At 33.3% G+C, this 19,203-nt stretch overlaps 1 protein-coding gene across 12 annotated transcripts in view; it reads right to left on the bottom strand.

Moving 5' to 3' along the window:
- Positions 1-19,203, bottom strand: part of CASD1 (CAS1 domain containing 1) — a 66,072-nt gene that overhangs the window by 32,445 nt on the left and 14,424 nt on the right. For 11 of the 12 annotated variants that reach the window (XR_006716287.1, XR_006716285.1, XR_006716284.1 and 8 more), the window contains exons 4-10: positions 15,521-15,565; positions 13,988-14,050; positions 9,247-9,291; positions 8,692-8,815; positions 7,099-7,313; positions 5,090-5,512; positions 3,967-4,056 (exon numbers count right to left, since the gene is read on the bottom strand). Coding sequence is in view for 7 of the 12 variants with exons in the window: in XM_045494807.1 (XP_045350763.1) it covers positions 3,967-4,056; positions 5,090-5,512; positions 7,099-7,313; positions 8,692-8,815; positions 9,247-9,291; positions 13,988-14,050; positions 15,521-15,565 (1,005 nt within the window). In the remaining 5 variants the exon portion in view is untranslated. Of the gene's footprint in view, positions 1-3,966; positions 4,057-5,089; positions 5,513-7,098; positions 7,314-8,691; positions 8,816-9,246; positions 9,292-13,987; positions 14,051-14,951; positions 14,973-15,520; positions 15,566-19,203 lie in introns of those variants that run through there. The other variant, XM_045494810.1, reaches the window with a different exon arrangement.

Here is a 19,203-nt window from a genome sequence, read left to right as displayed (position 1 = left end):
CTTGAGCACATCTTTTTCTTTTCTGAGAAGGCAAAAAGCCCTGAATTTATAATAGGTCATAAACTCTTCAATACCCCTTCTACTCTAGCCAAACTGTTAGGGTTCTCTGTCTCCTAGAGTGATTCTTGTGCCTCGCTGTCACCTTTCCTTTGTTTATCTGTTTATTCTACCCTGGAATATTCTTCTTGTGACCATATTTTGCTTATTCAAATCTTATTCTTCTTTAGAGCCCTGTTCAAAAATTTCCTATCTTTACTCTCAGATGAAAGTCATTTTTCCTTCCTCAGAGTTTTTACAGCATTGGCATCTATATATCAAACAGGGTTTTTATTTATTGCCCTTCATCATTAGTTCTTTTTAAATGTCTTATCATTATATCAGAAATTTTAGATGAAGGTGTAAGCTACTAGGATCACAGTGATGAAGGTAGGAAATGTCGTATTAAAATAACCTCAGGATTTATCTAAGCCTGTTACCTCATTCTTGAAAGCACTCTAAAATATTCCCTGTATCTGAACACTTTGAACAGCAGAATATGTACAAATTCCCAAGGCAATCCATTCATTTTCAGATGGCCATTTACTACCATAAAGTTCCTTTTCAAGAAAAGTTGAAATCTAACTCTATGTAAAAGCTACCAACTTCAGTCTTCTAGGGCAATGCTATGCAATAGAAATAAGATGCAAGTCACATAGTACACTTTTAATATGGCTACCAGAATATTTAAAAAGCTCAAAGAATCAAGTGAAACTAATTTTAATAAATATAATGTATTTAATTGAATATATACAAAATACTTTCATTCTAACATGTAATGAGCATGTAATAAGATATTTTATATGTTTTAGGCTAAATTTTTGAACTTAGTATGCATTTATCACAATTAATCATACTTAACTGGTATGTATTTCACATTCACAGCACATCTCAATTCCAACTAGCTATATTTCAAGTGCTCAACAGCCACATGTGTCTAGCGGCTTCCATAATGTAGAGTCTAGCCTTAGAGCCTTTTGCATACACTGATTCTTATATCTGATTGTTCTACAAGTATCTGAAAATAGTTGTCAAACCTAGGCTAACTATTCCCAATCACTTTAATCACTGTCCACAAACATGCTTTGACATCCCCTCAAGACTGGGGCTGGGCCTACAAACTTCGGACTTGGTTATTACATTTAAAAAGTAAATACTATTCATTTAAACTAAACACTATCACAGCAATCTGCCAAGTACCTGCCAATGTTGGATTATTGAAAATTTCATGTAATACTTCTCCCAAGTTTTTATTTTAATGCATTTTAAGCCAACAAAAAAGTTGTAAGAATAATACAATGGATATCCATATACCATGCTGACCCATTTTAAAGAATGCTGCAGACTACATCGTTCCTAAATATATTAGCAAGTATCTTCTAAGAAGATAAAATAGTTTCTTACATAATCATATATCAATTTAATAACCCAAGATTTAGTATTACTATAACAGTATCTATTGTAAAATTTACATTCAAATATCCCTGACTGTGCCAGTAACATCCTCTATGGTTTAAAAACAATTTTTTTTTAGGAATCTTGGATCAAGTATCATACAGTGCACTTAGTTGTCGTTTCTCTTCTGTCTCCTTTAATCCAAATTATTTTTCTTTTTATCTTTCATGAGTCAAGTACTACAACAAAATTTTAATATTAAAATATGTTTGGAATTTTAACTACATTACAATTAATAGCTAGGCTGGCTTCAGATTCTGTTCTTTTTCTAGTCCCACAAATTTTCCCTCAAGATCTTTTATTCAGATCCTTTCATGAAAGTTACTTACGAACTCCCAAAGGAAAAAAAACCCACAGTGGAACACAAAATCATCTACTGTATAGACCTAACTCGCTGTACTCTCCATATTAAATTCACAGTGTTTTATCCCTATTTCCTATAAATTATGTTTTAAAAGAATGTTTATACCAACAATTGCAATCTGCTAGACCATCTGGATTATTTTAAGAATTCTCTGTATTTTTTTATGGTTTCTATTTTAGTATAAAAACATGGCACAACTAAAGTTTGACATATTTTAACATATTTTACTCAAAATAAAAAACATTAAGATTATGTAATTAAAATAACCATGGCAGTTAAAAAAGGTTTTTAATGAGGGTAATCCCTCAAATACCCAAGAATCAGGTCCCAAAATATGTTATAACCCATGCTAATTATGCTTTGCTAATGTAGACACAGGTAATTTTTAACCACAAAATCCTATTATATAAAAGAACAGGAATATGTTAATTAATCATGACAAATGGTCTGTTAATGAAAAGTATGTCCTTTCAGAACAGAGATTTTTAAAAACTGTAATTTAGGATATATTGGGATGTAGTCTAAGATATATTAGAATTAGAATGCTAGCTTGGCAAATGATTATAACAGAATGCCAAATTACCTTCATCCTTTTATGATCCAAATTCTTTCTGGAATCACTGAATTGAGGAACTTAATCTGCCATTAATTCTTTCTATCTGATTTTTTTAAAATAGGAGTATCACCCTTTAATATGTCAGCAATAAATTATGTCTCTAAGTGGCATTTTCTTAAAACAAAAGACTTTTTTCCTTCTCAAATTAATCTAATCTTTATTCATATGTCAGGGGTATTTCTAGGATTCAATATTCATCTCTACTGACTTTTTAGAGAATCTGACAAATCTATCCTCCAAATTCTGAGCTGGGCTTACAAACAGTCTTACTATCCTCATCTCCCCTTGCCTCGGATTTCTTTTACTGTCTTCAATCTTCTGTACCAACTTGAACTCACTAGGTCCCCTTCAGTTGCAGCGCGACAGGAATTTCACTGCTGCCACAAATATACACATCATAGCCATACAATTTCAGTAAAAATTATACTTCATTCCTTTATCCTCTGCCCTTCAAACAAACTATCCATAAAATCATGGACAATTTTTGAAAATAACGAAAAGATTCAATGAAGAATAATATTATTTTCAAATTGTTGGAGATATCTGAAGAAAACCTCAGTATTATTTGTTTTCTTAACTGTTACTTTGGAAATTTCAAAATACTTCTGTCTGGACAAAATTCTTATCTCAATTTATCTCAATTTGTCACCAATTCAAATACTATTTACAGATGTGTGCTTTGTGTAAACAAAGCAATAAAAAACAGTTCAGTAGTTCCATAATTGTTTTAAAGCATATTTTATAGAAATCGGTTTGTACCTTCACTATAAAACTTGCGTGAAAAGTAGTTATTAGATGTAGGTTCGCCCTCCAAAGTCTGCTTTAATTGCAACGTAGCTGGAATGTTACAACTCGGAATACGTTTTTTTGTTTTTGTTTTTGTTTTTTTTTGTTACTCCTGTCAAATCCAGGGTGTCCTGAGACCATGAGAATCCTATCTTTTAAGACAACTACGGAGAAGGAAAAAATGATTTTGTCCAGGTACAGCACATCAATGGTACAATGGTAGTCCATTAGTACCGGAGTTCTTTGAATAATGGAGGAAAAGAGTTCTAAGGTTTTTAAACTCTATAAGTGTAACAATATAAAATACAAGTAAGGGTAGAATATAAATATAGTCATCTAATTTGATTTCTTTTGATAGTAACTTGTCTATTTGAAATCTTTTGCAATTAAGTGTCATCTACATTGTTTCCTCCTAAGTTTAAATTAGCTGTCCAACAGGGTGGCATGAATTAATACCCTTAGGTTATCAGCTGTTTCTACTCAATTAAAATTAAGGCCAGGTATTACTAATAAATTATTGCCTTAAGACTATACATTCTCAAAGAGTCAGGTGGTAGGAGAAGAATGGGAAGGCATAAAGGTTGGGTAGAAAATAAAATGGGTCTCTAAACGGTCAAGAATATAAAACACAAAAGAGGTGGTGACCTTAAAGAAACATTAAAGTGCCACTGTTTCCTATATTTTCTGAATTTAAATTCAAAATACTTACTGTACTTGCTCCAGAGATATGATAAATCAGAATCACAAGTTGCATCCAGCCTTTCCATTCATCTGTTTGTTCTCTATTTAACACTTTAGTCTGTGGAAAAGAACCAGTCTGTTTTACAATTCATTATGAAGGTATTATTAAGTAAATTTTTCTTATAGGACATAAAGCTAATGCTTCTGTTAAAAGAACTTTGGAGAAAAACAAACAATTAAAGATTGTCATTTTATTTGATAAGAGATATAATGAAACTATTTCAATATAATATGAATTGGAGAATTAACATAAACTAAAGGAGATTTTACATATTTAAGTTGCTACTCATGGTTTTATATTAAGATTACATTTAAAGTTTGACAGATGTGTTTGTTAGTCTAAAAAATGGCATTGTATAATTTTCTTTAAAAAAATCTTAGGAGTTTCAGCTAGAAAAGATCTTACAGTTCTCTTATATTTTACTGTGAAAAAATGGTCCATTATTATAGTTTATTTTCCCAAGGAGATGAAAAAACTGATTAGTCATCCTCATATGAAAGTTACTTCTTACAAGAGAGTTTATTAATTCAAATAAATCATGCCTTAAAAAGAAGTTACGCTAATATTCTGAGCAATTACAATAATTTGAAAACAGGAAATTCAGACTATTATAAGCAGTGCCCACATTATTACATAAATTCTAATTTGTGTATACATGTCTGTATAGGTATATAAATATAAAATGTTTGTGCATATAGGCATTTGTTAATTATATTTTTTAGTTACTTTTTAAAAACTTTACATAAGATAATAGTATCTCATGTTTGTAGACCATTATAAAATTGGGAACACCTCCACTTTCCCTATCCCCAAACAGGCAAAATAACACTAAGTCATGACATCTTTTTCACAGATCCTTATTCACCAATTTTTTCAACAATCTTTAAGTGACTCTGAATTTCTTCCAAACTGTTTCAAAAAAAGCAACTGTTAAGAGTCCACCAGGCAAAGTACAACCACAATATCCTTTTGTCCTCTTCTATATATGTGTTTGAATATTCTGGCATGATACATGATTATTATTTCTTTAATCTAGAGTTTACAATGAGATGAAAGAGTTAACATGAGCTAAAAAGAAAATGACTCTTACCTCCTTAGTATTTTCATTGTAAAATACTCCCAAAACCAAGATGTAGATAATTGGAATAAAGAAAGTTGAATGTGTATAAAATTTATTTTCCTTCATAAATAGATTTGCACGGTCACACATATAGAAATAAGCCATTATCAGGCCAAGTTTGCAGAAAGACTGTAAAAGTACTTCTAATGGAGACACAGAGGTATTGATAATATTTTTCTTTTCCTCTCCACTTTCCAAATCAGTACATGGCTTATTCTTCCGATGAGTGTTACGATGAATTATATAAAAAATTAAATATCCAATAATAGATAAAGTAAAAAAACAAGCAGCTAGCTTCTGTATGAGGGTAAGAGGAGGCCGAGGTTGACAACAGGAACCATCTACAGGCTTCAAAATCTTATTGCAATACACGTTCATAAGAATCATTGCACTCTGTGAACAAATCAAGTTATTTGGTTATTATCTTGTCAGTAATGTATCTTGCATTAGATTTTCTCTTGTGAATATTACTGACTTTTCAGCACCGTAACTAAAATGCCTTTGTACTTTTTGCTACCATTTCCCAAACACTCATGCAAATAATGGTATTCCTTAATCTGTAATAGCCAGTTCAGGGTTTTTCAAACTTCTTGGACTATGATCCATAATGAAACATTCATTTTATAATGTGACCCAGAACACATCCACAGGAAACAATATCTATCCTTACTATCTAGAATGCACTCTGACATTTTTCTATTCTATTCTTAAAAAAATAAAACACTGATTTCATGGCTATTGGGCCATGACCTTTGGTAAAACAAATACTGACAGATATCAAAGCCCAAAGAATTTTAGTTAGCAGACTCGCAGGATACTTAAGATAGAGTGCCAGTCTTTAGATGTAAAAAAGATGTAAAATTACTGCCACCAAAAAATCATTAATTCTTAGCTAACAATATTTGTAATATGCTTTTCATTTGGTTTATCATTTATGAGCACTTAGAATTATAAAGTTTTAAGATTTCTAATGTTAAATAAAATGTGGAATCTTCAACATGGTTTCATTATAGCACAAACCTCCTAGATAAGCTGCCAAGATTCTGCCTAGTTGAAAGTTCAATCAAGTCTAGTTCTATAAAAATTTTATAGTTTAGGCAATTTTAGAACTCTAAGATGATCATATTTTTTAAGCCTAAACGTTCAAAATACTCAACTATTTAGAAAATCTCATACTTTTAGCCCTGCAACTTCAGGAAGTTCTGTACCTGGCAATCTTGAAGATACTAGCTTACAAACTCCAACCCAAGGTTCTTAACCAGTCCCAGGGGGTCCACAAAGCCCCTTAAAGTATATGGAGAACCATGTGTGTGTTCTCCACACACAAACACGCATTTCTGCAAGACTGGAACAGAATCATTCCTTTTTACAGAATACTCAAAGGGGTTATGTGATTCTCGAGAAGATTAAGAATCACTCCTTTATAAGAAAACAGTAACTAAATAATATCTGCTGTACTGTATATGACAATTTATAACCATGCGGTTCTCTTTCTTATTTAACCTATTTCCATCTGTCTGGATTTGTTCAGTAACTACTATGTAGCCCGTATAAAACTTAGGGTAAAATAACGATAAGAGAATAATAAAAATTATGCTACATGTTTTAAAAAGGTGCTCTTCACAGAAGCTTGATCTTACACATTTAAGGTTTTTAAGGCAAAGAGAACATAATACAGTAGTTTTTAAACAGGAGTGTGGTGAGAACTTATAAGCTTAGGAGACAAGGTATATTAAGAGTGAGGAGCACTCAGTAAATGAAGTTTCATTTCCTCCCTCCCATAACTTCTTTCCTTCTTTTACTAAAACTCTCACTTGTATAAAAGCAAAATTAGTTCTACGTGCATGTTTAGATAGAATAACTACAAGTAATTAAGACTGTAATAAAATAAGTTGTTTGTTACCATATTATAGTGACTTATAGCTAAAACTAATAAGATATTGTAGTTTCTATCTCCTGATAGATACAAGAATCCTTACAGTTTCTCTGCTTGATTCAGGAAGATGTAAGCCATCCAAAGATTCTGTGATGGTTTCTTGAGCAATTAATTTAGAAACACTGAACATCTTAACATTTGATTTAGAATTTCTGGTGCTACTATTCAAAATGCTGACTGCAGCTTCATTGTAGGCATCTATCTTCTCATTAGTGATCATTTTCCTATTTTCACTTAATAGATCTTCATAAACAGGATCTGTACACAAAACACATATTTTTAAAAACACATTTAAAAAATCCCTACTGATAGAATTAGTGATCATGCAAGTTCACTGATTGTACTTCATATTCTGTTGTGAAAGTTCAGATACTTGGAATCAATCGATATCTCTTTTAAATCTAAAGAACTTTTATCCCTCTCTTATCTTAGTACACAGCTTTCAGGAAATATTTTTATGTTCTAGCATATCTTAGGAGTTTAAAATTTGGGGATACTGAGTACCACTGGGCAATGGGAATTGAAAACTAGACCGGGGAATGGGGTGCCTGGGTGGCTCAATTGGCTGAATGTTCAGCTCTTGATTTCAGCTCAGGTCATGATTTCATGGATCCCTGAGATCAAGCTCTGTGTCAGGCTCCACGTCAGGTTCTGCACTCACAGCATGGAGCCTGCTTAGGATTCTCTCTCCCTTTCTCTCTGCCCCTCCCCTGGTCGCATGCTCTCTCTCTCTCAAAATAAATCAACAAACATTTAAAAAAATAAATAAAACTGGATTGGGGAAGACTGCCTAATTAAGAGTAACAGTCAATCTTTTTTTTTCCTGCCACTGCTTTGCTCATACAATTGGAAGGTAATATTATTGAGGATCAAAGTCCCTTATCACTTACCATAAATAATTTTTTTCTCATTTTAGTAAAAGAAAGGTTAACAATGAGTTTGTAAATAATATAGATTGCAGAATAGATTATCACTACTCTTGCTGTTCCGTTTAACTTGACATTCAATTTGGAAATAATTGTAAGAGTTTCTGACAAGCCAGTTGAATTGCTAAAATATCCAAGGCAATTTCATATAGTGCTAGACATTAAATAATGGACATTCGATAAACTCCTGAAATGACTTGATCTAATGTCAACTTTCTCTTAAAGAATTTCATTACCAAGTATAAACTAGATGGTATGAATTTAAATACATTCTGTCAATTCCAGAATTTATTTGCTTCCAATGACTCTAATATTATGAAACAGACTTAATAATTTTTTTCTGTATTTCCCAATCACCATAAATATACTTTGTAAGAAATAAAAATCAGGGGTAAACATCTCATTTATCTTTGAGAACTTATTCTTTTTGTTATATGCTGCAGCCATTTTGTATGCTGAGGCTCCTTGAAGGATATTTTTGTTTATTTATTATTTATTTTCACTTATTATATTTATTAGTTTATCTCTTCCTTAAGTTCAAAAAAGGAAAGCAAATAACTCAAATTTATTCTAATTTTGCAAACCTCATTTCAAGATTTATCCTCATAAAGGAGTAATTCTGCTTCTTGAAACAGGAGACAATAAAAAACCCATGCTTCAAAATATATACATAATGACATTTGTTCATTACTCATTTGTTCATTCCTTACCTTGTAAGACCCAATAAACATCACTAGTCTTTGCCAGTTTTTCTAAAAGTGGTGCTATGGAGGTAATGTTCATTTTATATTGGGAAAGAGCTTCGTTGCTACCATTGTGAATCTTGATAGACCACTAAGAAATAAAAAATAAGCATTAATTCAGCATTTATCACAGAAAAATTATAACCTGCTCCATTGTAACAAAAGTTATTATTTTAAGATAATCTCCACTTTTATTCAACATTAGAATAAAATTTCATCAAATTATTTCATGAAATCTATGAAGGCAATTAAAAAAAGCTGATATAACATTAGACACTCAATGTATGACATTCAAGAAGAATGTAATTTTATAAATAAAATAATATTGACATTTAACACCAAGTTTACTAAATTTATTCAAATTGTTTCATTAAAATAAATCAGCCTCATTAATTATAATAGAAATAGTAATTGAAATATAGGTACAATCAAGAATTCTATTTAACATAAGTTAACTTTTCCTCAGCGTGTCCTTAAGAATGAAACAAAAATCCGTATGCAAGAATACGCATAATAACTTACTGTGGCAGCTCCTGCTACAATCACATGGGGCTTTGCAACAGAATCCTAAGGAAAGAAAAATCTTTATAAGAGTGTTCTATCCAGTTATGGGAATTAATATAAGTAACATCACTTACTTTTTGCCTTAAATTTAAAGTTCTTCCTTCTAAATGCATTTTAATTTTCTGAGTTCCTTATTGCATTCTCATTATAACAAGATGGCACATCCAATGCCTAAAACCTTACATGGTTATGTGGTTATACAGAATAGCATGAAGCTTGTATGTTTAATTTTTGGTGTTCTTAAAAAAAAAGCCCAAAACATATCACTGAAATTTAATATGGCCTAATATTATTCTGAATTTGGAGTAAACTGTTTAGAGTAAAGCTCTAGTATATTATGTCAGCCAATTAAAAAATATTAATGAAGACTAGAGGGTACATAGAAAAATGTTAAATAAAATGCAAGAAATGTAATCTTTGGAAAAGCTAAATCCGACATGTATAACGGCTAATTATCATAGACCACAATGTGCAAAGAAACAAGGAGAAATTTGGTAGAAATCCTCATCAAATGCAAATTGTACTATTACTAATACTACCAATTATACAGTACTTAGTAATTTACTGAGTTCTTTTAAATTAGCTCATTTGTGGGGCGCCTGGGTGGCGTAGTCGGTTAAGCGTCCGACTTCAGCCAGGTCATGATCTCGCGGTCCGTGAGTTCGAGCCCCGCGTCAGGCTCTGGGCTGATGGCTCAGAGCCTGGAGCCTGTTTCCGATTCTGTGTCTCCCTCTCTCTCTGCCCCTCCCCCATTCATGCTCTGTCTCTCTTTGTCCCAAAAATAAATAAAAACGTGGAAAAAAAAATTAAATTAGCTCATTTGAATGTAGATTCTTGCCACCCGTGAGACAGGCAGGAAGATATCATACACATCTTATCAAATTAAGGATACAGACTCAGAAAAGTTTATAGGGTATTGCTGAGGCCTGTAAGGGACAAAGCCAGAGCTTAAGTCTTGTGACTCCTAAATTTAGTGCAATTTTCACATCAAAAGACCTGCTATTATAATCATGTGCACAAGGAACAATTAAAAATAAGCAAGAAATTTAATTAGAAAAAAATATGACTCATCTAGAAAAGTAAAAATGACAGGTATTGTCTCATTATAAAGGTAGAAGACTATGAAAGCAGAGAAAAAGAGTAACAATAATTTCCTTCATAGATACTCTCATTTCCAGTCTAGTGTGTTTCATTTTACACTGCTATTTTAGTGGAATTTCTTCCTCATCTCTAGGTGGCTCCCTTTCTGCTATGTCACAGTCATTAACCCCAAATCTTATTTCTCTTCTACAGGTCCCTCTTGCCTCCCTTCTCACCTTTGGTATAAAATTCTCAAATTTCATGGAGAAAATGGAATTCATCTGGCTTGTGTGCTCTAGACTTCCTCTATTCTTACAACTTCTCCCAGCCTATCTTCCTTGAACAACAGAGTCAATGGCTAATCCTCTTAATGGCTAATCCTTACTCTGTGTCTCTATCGGCCCCCTCTTTCTGTCCAGGGATATATCCATGAATGATCAATCTCCAATTCTCATCGATTTCATTTTCCTTCTCTAGCCTCCTTTATTCCCCCATCTACAAAATGCTATATCATCTTTAGACTAAAAAAACGTTCCTTCAACCTTACCTCATTCTCAAATCCTTCCTCCTTGTACTGTTAACCAACAGATTACTTGGAAGAGCATTTTGCCCTCCCTATGTGAATTTCCTTATCTCTCATTTATGCCTCAATTTATCACATTTTGATTTGGGGCTTCACCATGCACTAAGACTGATCCCCATTCATGAATTCTGGATTTCTACGTTCTGTTAGCTTCATTCTACCCTGTCTAGTTCCTAAAGTGACACTTCTGACTGTCCACTTTTTAAAACTCTTTCCTCCCCTTGTGTGTCATGATACAGTTATTCTTCTCCTGCTTTTCCTCTTACCTCCTTTACTGCCACTTCTCAAAATGTTTTTGATAGTTGCATTACCAAGTCCTCTTCTTTAATCTCTAAACTCTGTGCCTATTCAATGTCTTCCATTCAAGTAACTTCAACTATCACCTCACACAATACCCAGATTCTCCAATTCCATCTGAGTAGCTCAGACTTCTTAATGAGTGCCCTCACCTACAGAATTAAATCTAAATTGTTGGTTTCTTCACAGTTTACCCTAATTTCCCACGACTCCCTCAATACATGTCACCACTCTGTTTAAACGTTTCAGTGGTTCTCCACTACCCTCAACACAAATTAAACTCAATATTCTTATTTTTAGGAAATATACCCTGAAGTATAGAAGTAATTAAAGTATGTATGTATGTATAAAGTATAGAAGTAATTAAAGTATGTATGTATGTATAAAGTATAGAAGTAATTAAAGTATGTATGTATGTATAAAGTATAGAAGTAATTAAAGTATGTATCTAAGTAATTTAGAAGTAATTAAAACATGGATAGATAGATAAATGAATTTATACCACACCGAATACAACTTAAGATATTATTCATAATGTAATATCTGCTTAACCTCATCTCTTATTAGCCCTCTCCTCAAATGAGGCACATGGAAATAACAGCCAAAACCAAACGCAAATAAAAAAAGCACTTTGAATTTAAGTTCTAGCCATACTAAAACTGCTAGTGATTCCCTGAATAGGCTACAGTCTATCTTCAGTATCTTTGCATATGCTATTTCTTGTGCATGAAACAACCCTCCTTTCTCATAACAGGCCCTCACCCTTAAAATCACTTTACCTGAAAACTAGTTTTGAAAACTTATAGTTAGTGCCTATTCTCTGTAATCTTGCTGTACCCTATTCTTCCCCTATTTTGGCACTTGTCACATTACTTTCTTAATTAATTATATCTGCCACTCATCTGGAAGCTCTTTGAGGAGAGGAACTCTATCATGTTAACTGGGTATCAGCACTTTTTAGCCTAGTACCTAGAAAATGGCAGGTGATTAATAAATATCTGTTGAATCACAGCAGAGTTGTCTAAATTCAACTTTGCTTTTATGCCTGTAGGCTACAATAATGCTCTTTCAGTTAATAAGTGTATCCTTCTAACCCCACAGTTCTTCTGGAAATATTACCTCCTCTGTAAAGCTTTCTTAAACCATCACCTGTATCTAACCAACCCCCATCCTAAGTGCCTCTATCCATGGTGCTTTCATAGTTCTTTGTGCTCAATTCTGTACTTACTCTTCATCTTACCATATTATTATTCATCAGAAAGTCACTATACACTAGATACTGAAAATTCTTTGAAGGCTGAGACTGAGGCTAATTACTAGCCACACTCCTAACACCGAATGTAAAGCCAGCAATATTACATAAGTAATACTAATATGGATTGTTGTATTCTCAGGGTCTAGCTGCTTACTACGAAAATAATAAAAAAATACATAAAAACATGCATACATACATACTTTTTAAATAAATGAAATCAATCAATCAATCAATCAGTCAATCTTAAGTAATGACACAGCCATCTACCTAAATAAGTGGAATCCTTCCTATCCCCCAGTAGTCATAAGGAATCTTACAATAGAATCTAAAGCTCTAAAAACTAGTTTTAGCAAATTATAAGAACTGAAAATCTGGATATGCAATGTAACTCCAGGTTAGTAAATAAAAAAAGTTATCGATGATTTTACAGGACTTATAAATTATACTGCATTGATGTTTCTTTAACTGTGAATTTCTACTACTTTAATGATATACTTTCAGGTCCAGCACAAATATAAAACATATGTTTAAATCATTTGAAATACATACATGTAACATTATTCTACACTTTTGGAATAAATAAATCAACAAAGACAAAATACAATTATGTGAGACTGCAAGTTACCAGAAAGTTGAATTCTAGAATTTGTCTTCATATTTTGTTTTTTGAAAACTTAAACACATTTTGTCAAAAAAAAAAAAAAATGTTAGAAATGTTGATTAGGTTCCCACCGGATCCTACAAAAGCTTATTTGGTGTATGAAGTGGTTGCAGTGCTAAACATGTACTGTGAAAAGAAGCAAAGAAAAATACCAGTGCAGTATAAGTAATTAAGCAAAACAAGGTCAACAAAATTGAATACTGTTTTATCTATCCCAAATGCAAATACCTCTAAGGAAAGAAGACAGGTTTAATTAAAGGACAAAGAGCTATATGGAGACTACTGTGGAGGTTCTAGAAAGGACTTTGGGGTTTTCGAGGTGAATAGAATGCTTGCCCTTATATCTATCTCCAAACATTATGAGCCAAAATATGCCAGACTTGACTTCTGGGCCACAAATGTAATGATAAAAGGGAAGAAAACAGGCTATTTAACAACAACAAAAACAACAAAAGTTTCCTGAAGAATCTGGGCGTGAGTTTGAAAAAGTGGGAACATGCTCAAGAGAATATATGTTGTGCAAGAAGATGACCTGGGTTTGAGTTAACTGGGCAACAGAAGTAACAGAAAATTCTGTCTGGAAAATGTGGCATCAGCATAACCACAGTAGGATTAGAGTGGTGGCAGCAGAGGTACTAGATCAAAACTCCCTCTTCTCAGTAAAGTGACAGGATCCATCCAGCACAATTAGTCACTATGAAGAAAGTCAGCACAGACAGAAGAGTAGGACAGGCAAGTAAGGGGGAGAAACACAAGGAGTGCTCATGAGCTTTTAAAATTTGGTTGCTTAAAACCAGAGAGACCTAGATGTTCAAATACAGACCTCAGTCCATACTTTGATACACTGTTTCATAGAACCATTAACTTCTGGATGCCATAGAAAATCCTAAAAAAAGAAACACAGTGAATAAAAAGTCAAAGAAACTTATTCGTGCTGCCTAAAAGAAACATGAACCCATCTCTTCAAGAGTACCTAAAGTAAGGGGTGCCTGGGTGGCTCAGTCAGTTAAGCATCCGACTTCGGCTCAGGTCATGATCTCACAGTTCGTGAGTTCGAGCCCCGCGTTGGGCTCTGTGCTGACTGCTCGGAGCCTGGAGCCTGCCTTGGATTCTGTGTCTCCCTCTCTCTCTGCTCCTCCCCTCCTTGCACTCTGTCTCCCACTGTCTCAAAAATGAATAAACATTAAAAAAAAAAAAAAAGAGTACCTAAAGTAAAACACACCTTGTCCATGACATCTTCATCTCCCATCTCGGTTTCCCAAGTGCCTCGGTTTCCCAAGGGCCTCACGGGAATTCTTGTATCCACTTCTACTTTCCTCTTTTAAAATTTAAATCTGATCTTGCCACACATCCTTGCTTAAATATTCAAGGACTTTCAATTGTCCTCAGAATAAATTTCAAAGTCCTTAAAACTACTAAGGAGGTATAGGATCTGGCCTCTACCAAGACATTCTACCTTTTCTCCTCCCACTTTCCCCTCACTTTAAGTACCCTGTTGATTCTCCTTCAGCTCCTGGAATGCTCTATGTGCTCCTTTTTTCTCTAGGACTTTGCACATACTGTTCTGCCTACAATGCTCATAAAACTTCTCCACTGAGCCTGACTCGTGCCTACTTATCCTTGAAGCTTCAGTTAAAACATCTCTTTCTCAAAGAGGAAAACTATTTTTAATTCACTGTTTTGTACATTCCTAATGCCCACTTCTTCCTTCTTTAATTTTTTTAAAATTATTTTTAGAGGGAGAGACAGTGCGAGCAGGGGAGGGGGCAAAGAAGAGAGAATCTTACGCAGGCTCCACCTTCGGCACGGAGTAAGACTTGGGGCTCAATCGCACAACACCTGGGAGTTAAATCCAAAAGCTAAAAGAGTTAAAATCAAGAGTCAGAAGCTCAACCAACTGAGCCACCCAGGTGCCTCTCACTTTTTCCTTTTCACCATCCTTATTCCACATTTAAAGCATATAGTGAACTGTAATGACTTTCAAAATCCATTAAGTCTAGGACATTTTTGTCTTGACCCCTACTGTATTCTCAGTATTTAGGAGAAGTCACTGTGACTAGGAATTCAGAAAAGTCACAGATATTCTTTTATGGATATTAATCCTGAACACATACTGGTTTCAAATTAACATACAAGATTATTATTTTCTGGATTAAAAAATCTGAGAGACCAAATTTTCCATTTCATTACACAAAACTGTGCATACAAACATTTATTCAATCATTTTACCATTCTTATCTACTCTAAATACATTGAAATATATTTAATACCTACAAAGCATTAGCTGATCTACAAATAAATTAACCAATGAATATAGTTTCAACATAACATTTAGCTTACTGTTACATTAACCTACCACTTTAACTGATGAAATCTTGTCTTCAAAAGGAATGTTTCCATGCTGTCATTAAAAAGAGAGAAACCAAGGAATATTAATGGATAGATTAATTTTATGTCATTAATTCTCCCTTTAGCTGCTTTTGCTGATTTATTTATGTACTACATCTCAATTATCTATATTCAACCTGAAAGGAAAAAACACTTGCATAGAATACCAAAAAATAAGTGACACTAAATTGTTTATATGTGATTTTTAACATCTAAGATAGAGTCTAAAGATAAAACCTCAGCTCCAAACAAGCAGTTATGTGAACCTGTATCTTTTTGCCAAGATTGCCACATTCCAATTTAGTCTTAATATTATTATCTATGGCAGAGATGGAGAGCTCCTCTGCATTTCCTGAGTCCCCACCAGTTAGACAGAACCACATGACTAGTTCTGGCCAACGTAACATGGCTAGATGTGATGTGGGTCACTCCCAGCTGAATTTCTTGGTAATTCTCTAGTCTCTGGCTTAACCTGATGCTGAGACTACAGAGGCTGGTACAACTGGAAGGTGGTATAAATTCCAACAAGGAGGGATCTCCAGATGACTGCATAGAGTAAAACCTCTTGCCAACCCACCCACAACATGTAGCTCTAAGTGAGAAATAAACTTCTGTTTTGTTAAGGTTGTAGAGTGGTTTGTTGCTGCAGCAACATCTAGTCTGTTCTCAACAATACACTAGTATCAGTCTTGTCTGAACAGGAGTGCACACATACAGCTCTAGGTTATTTTGGGTTTCGTTTCAAAGACTGTATAAATAGTCCAGTTGAATAAAAAAAATCAAAGTTTGGAGACAACTTCTAGTAACCAAGCATTCCATAAAACTCTAGGGTGGGGTGGGGGATAGAAGTGGTCAAATAAAAAAGGTAATTCTTCCTAAAACCAAGGTTGAAATGTCTTCATTAATTTAACCAAACAGTATTTATACTTCTATCTCTGTGAAATAAAGCATGCTAACTTTTAAAATTCAAGCATCATTTCCCAAAAGGACTCTGAGACCAACTGTACTTTCAGGTGTGTTCTATGAAGAGTTTCCTTGGTCAAATAAGTCTCGGAATTACTGGGTCAGACCAAATCACACAAGTGTTTTCCTTCTACTATCCCATAGCTATTGCATAGCTCAGGTAATTCAATATAACCTCTCTCTTCTTTGCCTTTGATATACACAAAAGAATATGTCTCATATGTAAGTCACAAAGCACAGTAAAAATAAATAAGCACTCATGAGTCCATCGCAGAAATCAGAGCACTACCAACACACTGAATGACCTATGTGGACCTTTCACTACTTTGAATTTTGTTTGTATTTTGCTTTCTTTTTTATTATATAGTTTTGTCACATGTATATGCATCCTTTAATGATATATTTAGTGTTACTGACTTTCTCTCCCACTTTTAATTTTGAGAAATGTCAAACTTAAAAAAAAAGAAAAGAAAAATGTCAAACTTAGAGCAAAATTGACAAAATTATAATGAGCACCCCAAATACCCTTTATGAATTGTTAACATTTCCTCCACCAGCTTCTTGTCTCTCTCTGCATAGACATATACATTGTTTTCCTTTTACTGAACCATATAAAAGTAAAGTGCAGGATAAGCACTGGGTGTTGTATGGAAACCAATTTGACAATAAATTTCATATATTGGAAAAAAAAAAAAAGTAAAGTGCAGACATAACATTTCACCCTTAAAAACATCAACATGTATTTCCTAAGAACATGGATATTCTTTTACATAACCTCAATACTATAATCCCACCTAAGAAATCTGACATTGATAAAATATTAATCTAATATACAGTCCATGTTCAAATTTTCCACTCTCTTCTTTTTTCCTCGCTATAGCTCTTTTTAAAAAAATTTTTTTAAATGTTTATTTTTGAGAGAGAGAGAGAGAGAGAGACAGAGCATGAGCAGGGGAGGGCAGAGAGAGAGGGAGACACAGAATCCGAAGTAGGCTCCAGACTTTGATCTGTCAGCTCAGAGCCTGATGTGGGGCTCAAACTCATGAACTGTGAGATCATGATTTGAGCCAAAGTCGGGATACTTGACCCTGAGCCACCCAGGCACCCCTCTCTATAGCTCTTCTATTTTAATCTAGAATTCAATTAAAATCATATCTCTTTATCATGTCTCTTTACTCTTTAAATCTAGAACATCTCCTGGCCTTTTAAAACTTTCATACGTCAATGAACTTATCATATTTATATATATCAAATATTATATTTATTATTTTTGTAGAGTCTAGGCCGGTTGATAAAACACACCAAATCTAGATTATAAACAGCACTGACAGTTACCCTCTTGTGCATATCTCTTACATGAGTAAGAGTTTCCCTACAGGTTCACAGGCCATACAAATATTCACCCTCACATGATAATGTAAGTTATTTTCTGAAGTGTTTTAATAATTTATATTTTCATCAACAGTTTCAGATACAGAGTCTTTAATAAATCTTGTCAGATTTCATATTTTTTTGCCATTGTCAAATTTAATTTCTGTCACTTAAGTAGGTATAAAATGGTATTTCACTATGGTCCTTAATTTGAATTTCCCTGATTACCAATGAAGTTAAACATCTTTTAGATTCATGCTGGGATTTATGTTTTCTTTTCTGTGAAATGACTGGCCATGCCTTTACCCTTTTGTTTTCTATTAGGTTGTCTTTTTTTTTTTTTTTTTTAATTAATTTGTGATTCCTTACATCTCTTGGATGTATATTATAAATATCTTCTGGTTTGTAGCTTAGCTTTTTTCTGTCAGGTATCTTTTGGTGAACAGATACTCTTAATCTTAAGGCATGTGAATTTATCCATCTTTTATTTTATGGTTAGCATGTTTTGTTTCTTATGTAAGAAACTTTTTCCTACTTGAAGTAATGAAGATATTCCCGTGCATTTTTTTTTCCTAAAGGTTTAAAAGTTTTGGCTTCCACATTTAAGTCTAAATTCATCTAGAAATGATTTTACTTGGTGGTGTGAGGTAGGGCTTCCAATTTCACTTTTTTCTATATGTATAACCATAACCATAATGATGCCTCAGATCATTAATTAGATAGACCTTCTTTTCTCCAGGGATCTTTAATGGCATCTCTGTTATTTATTAAGTCTTTGTATATGCACGCATTTATTTTAAAGTTCTATATCCTGTTCAATTGGTTTCTTGATTTAGCTCTACCAACACCACATTGTCTTTATTACAACACAGTTAAAATCAGTCCTGATACTGGAAGATAAGTCTTTTCCACCTTGCTCTTCAGATCTGTTGTTGTTATTCTTGGTCCACTGCCCTTCCACATAAAATTTAGGATCAACTGGTAAAGTCCCACAACAAATCCTGTTAGGATTTTATTTGAATTACATTGAACCTACAGATCAATTTAGGAATAACTGACATATTTACAATATTGATTCTTCTCATTCCAAAATATAGTATATATTTTCCATTTAATTATATCATTTAAAATTTTGTTTACATAAAATTTTTTTTCTGTATACAGAAATCATCCACGTTTGCGAGGCTTGTTCCTATGTACTATATGGTTTTTGTTACTTTTGTATACAGTATATTTTAAGTATTTTGAACTCTATATTCCTGGAGTGCAGTATGCAATTCACTTTTAACAGCTTTATTGAATTACAATTAATTTTTG

Source organism: Leopardus geoffroyi, chromosome A2, assembly GCF_018350155.1.
Source record: "Leopardus geoffroyi isolate Oge1 chromosome A2, O.geoffroyi_Oge1_pat1.0, whole genome shotgun sequence".
Taxonomy (NCBI): Eukaryota; Metazoa; Chordata; class Mammalia; order Carnivora; family Felidae; genus Leopardus; species Leopardus geoffroyi.
The sequence above is the reverse complement of the archived record's forward strand: the minus strand, read 5'-3'. Positions and strand labels throughout refer to the sequence as shown.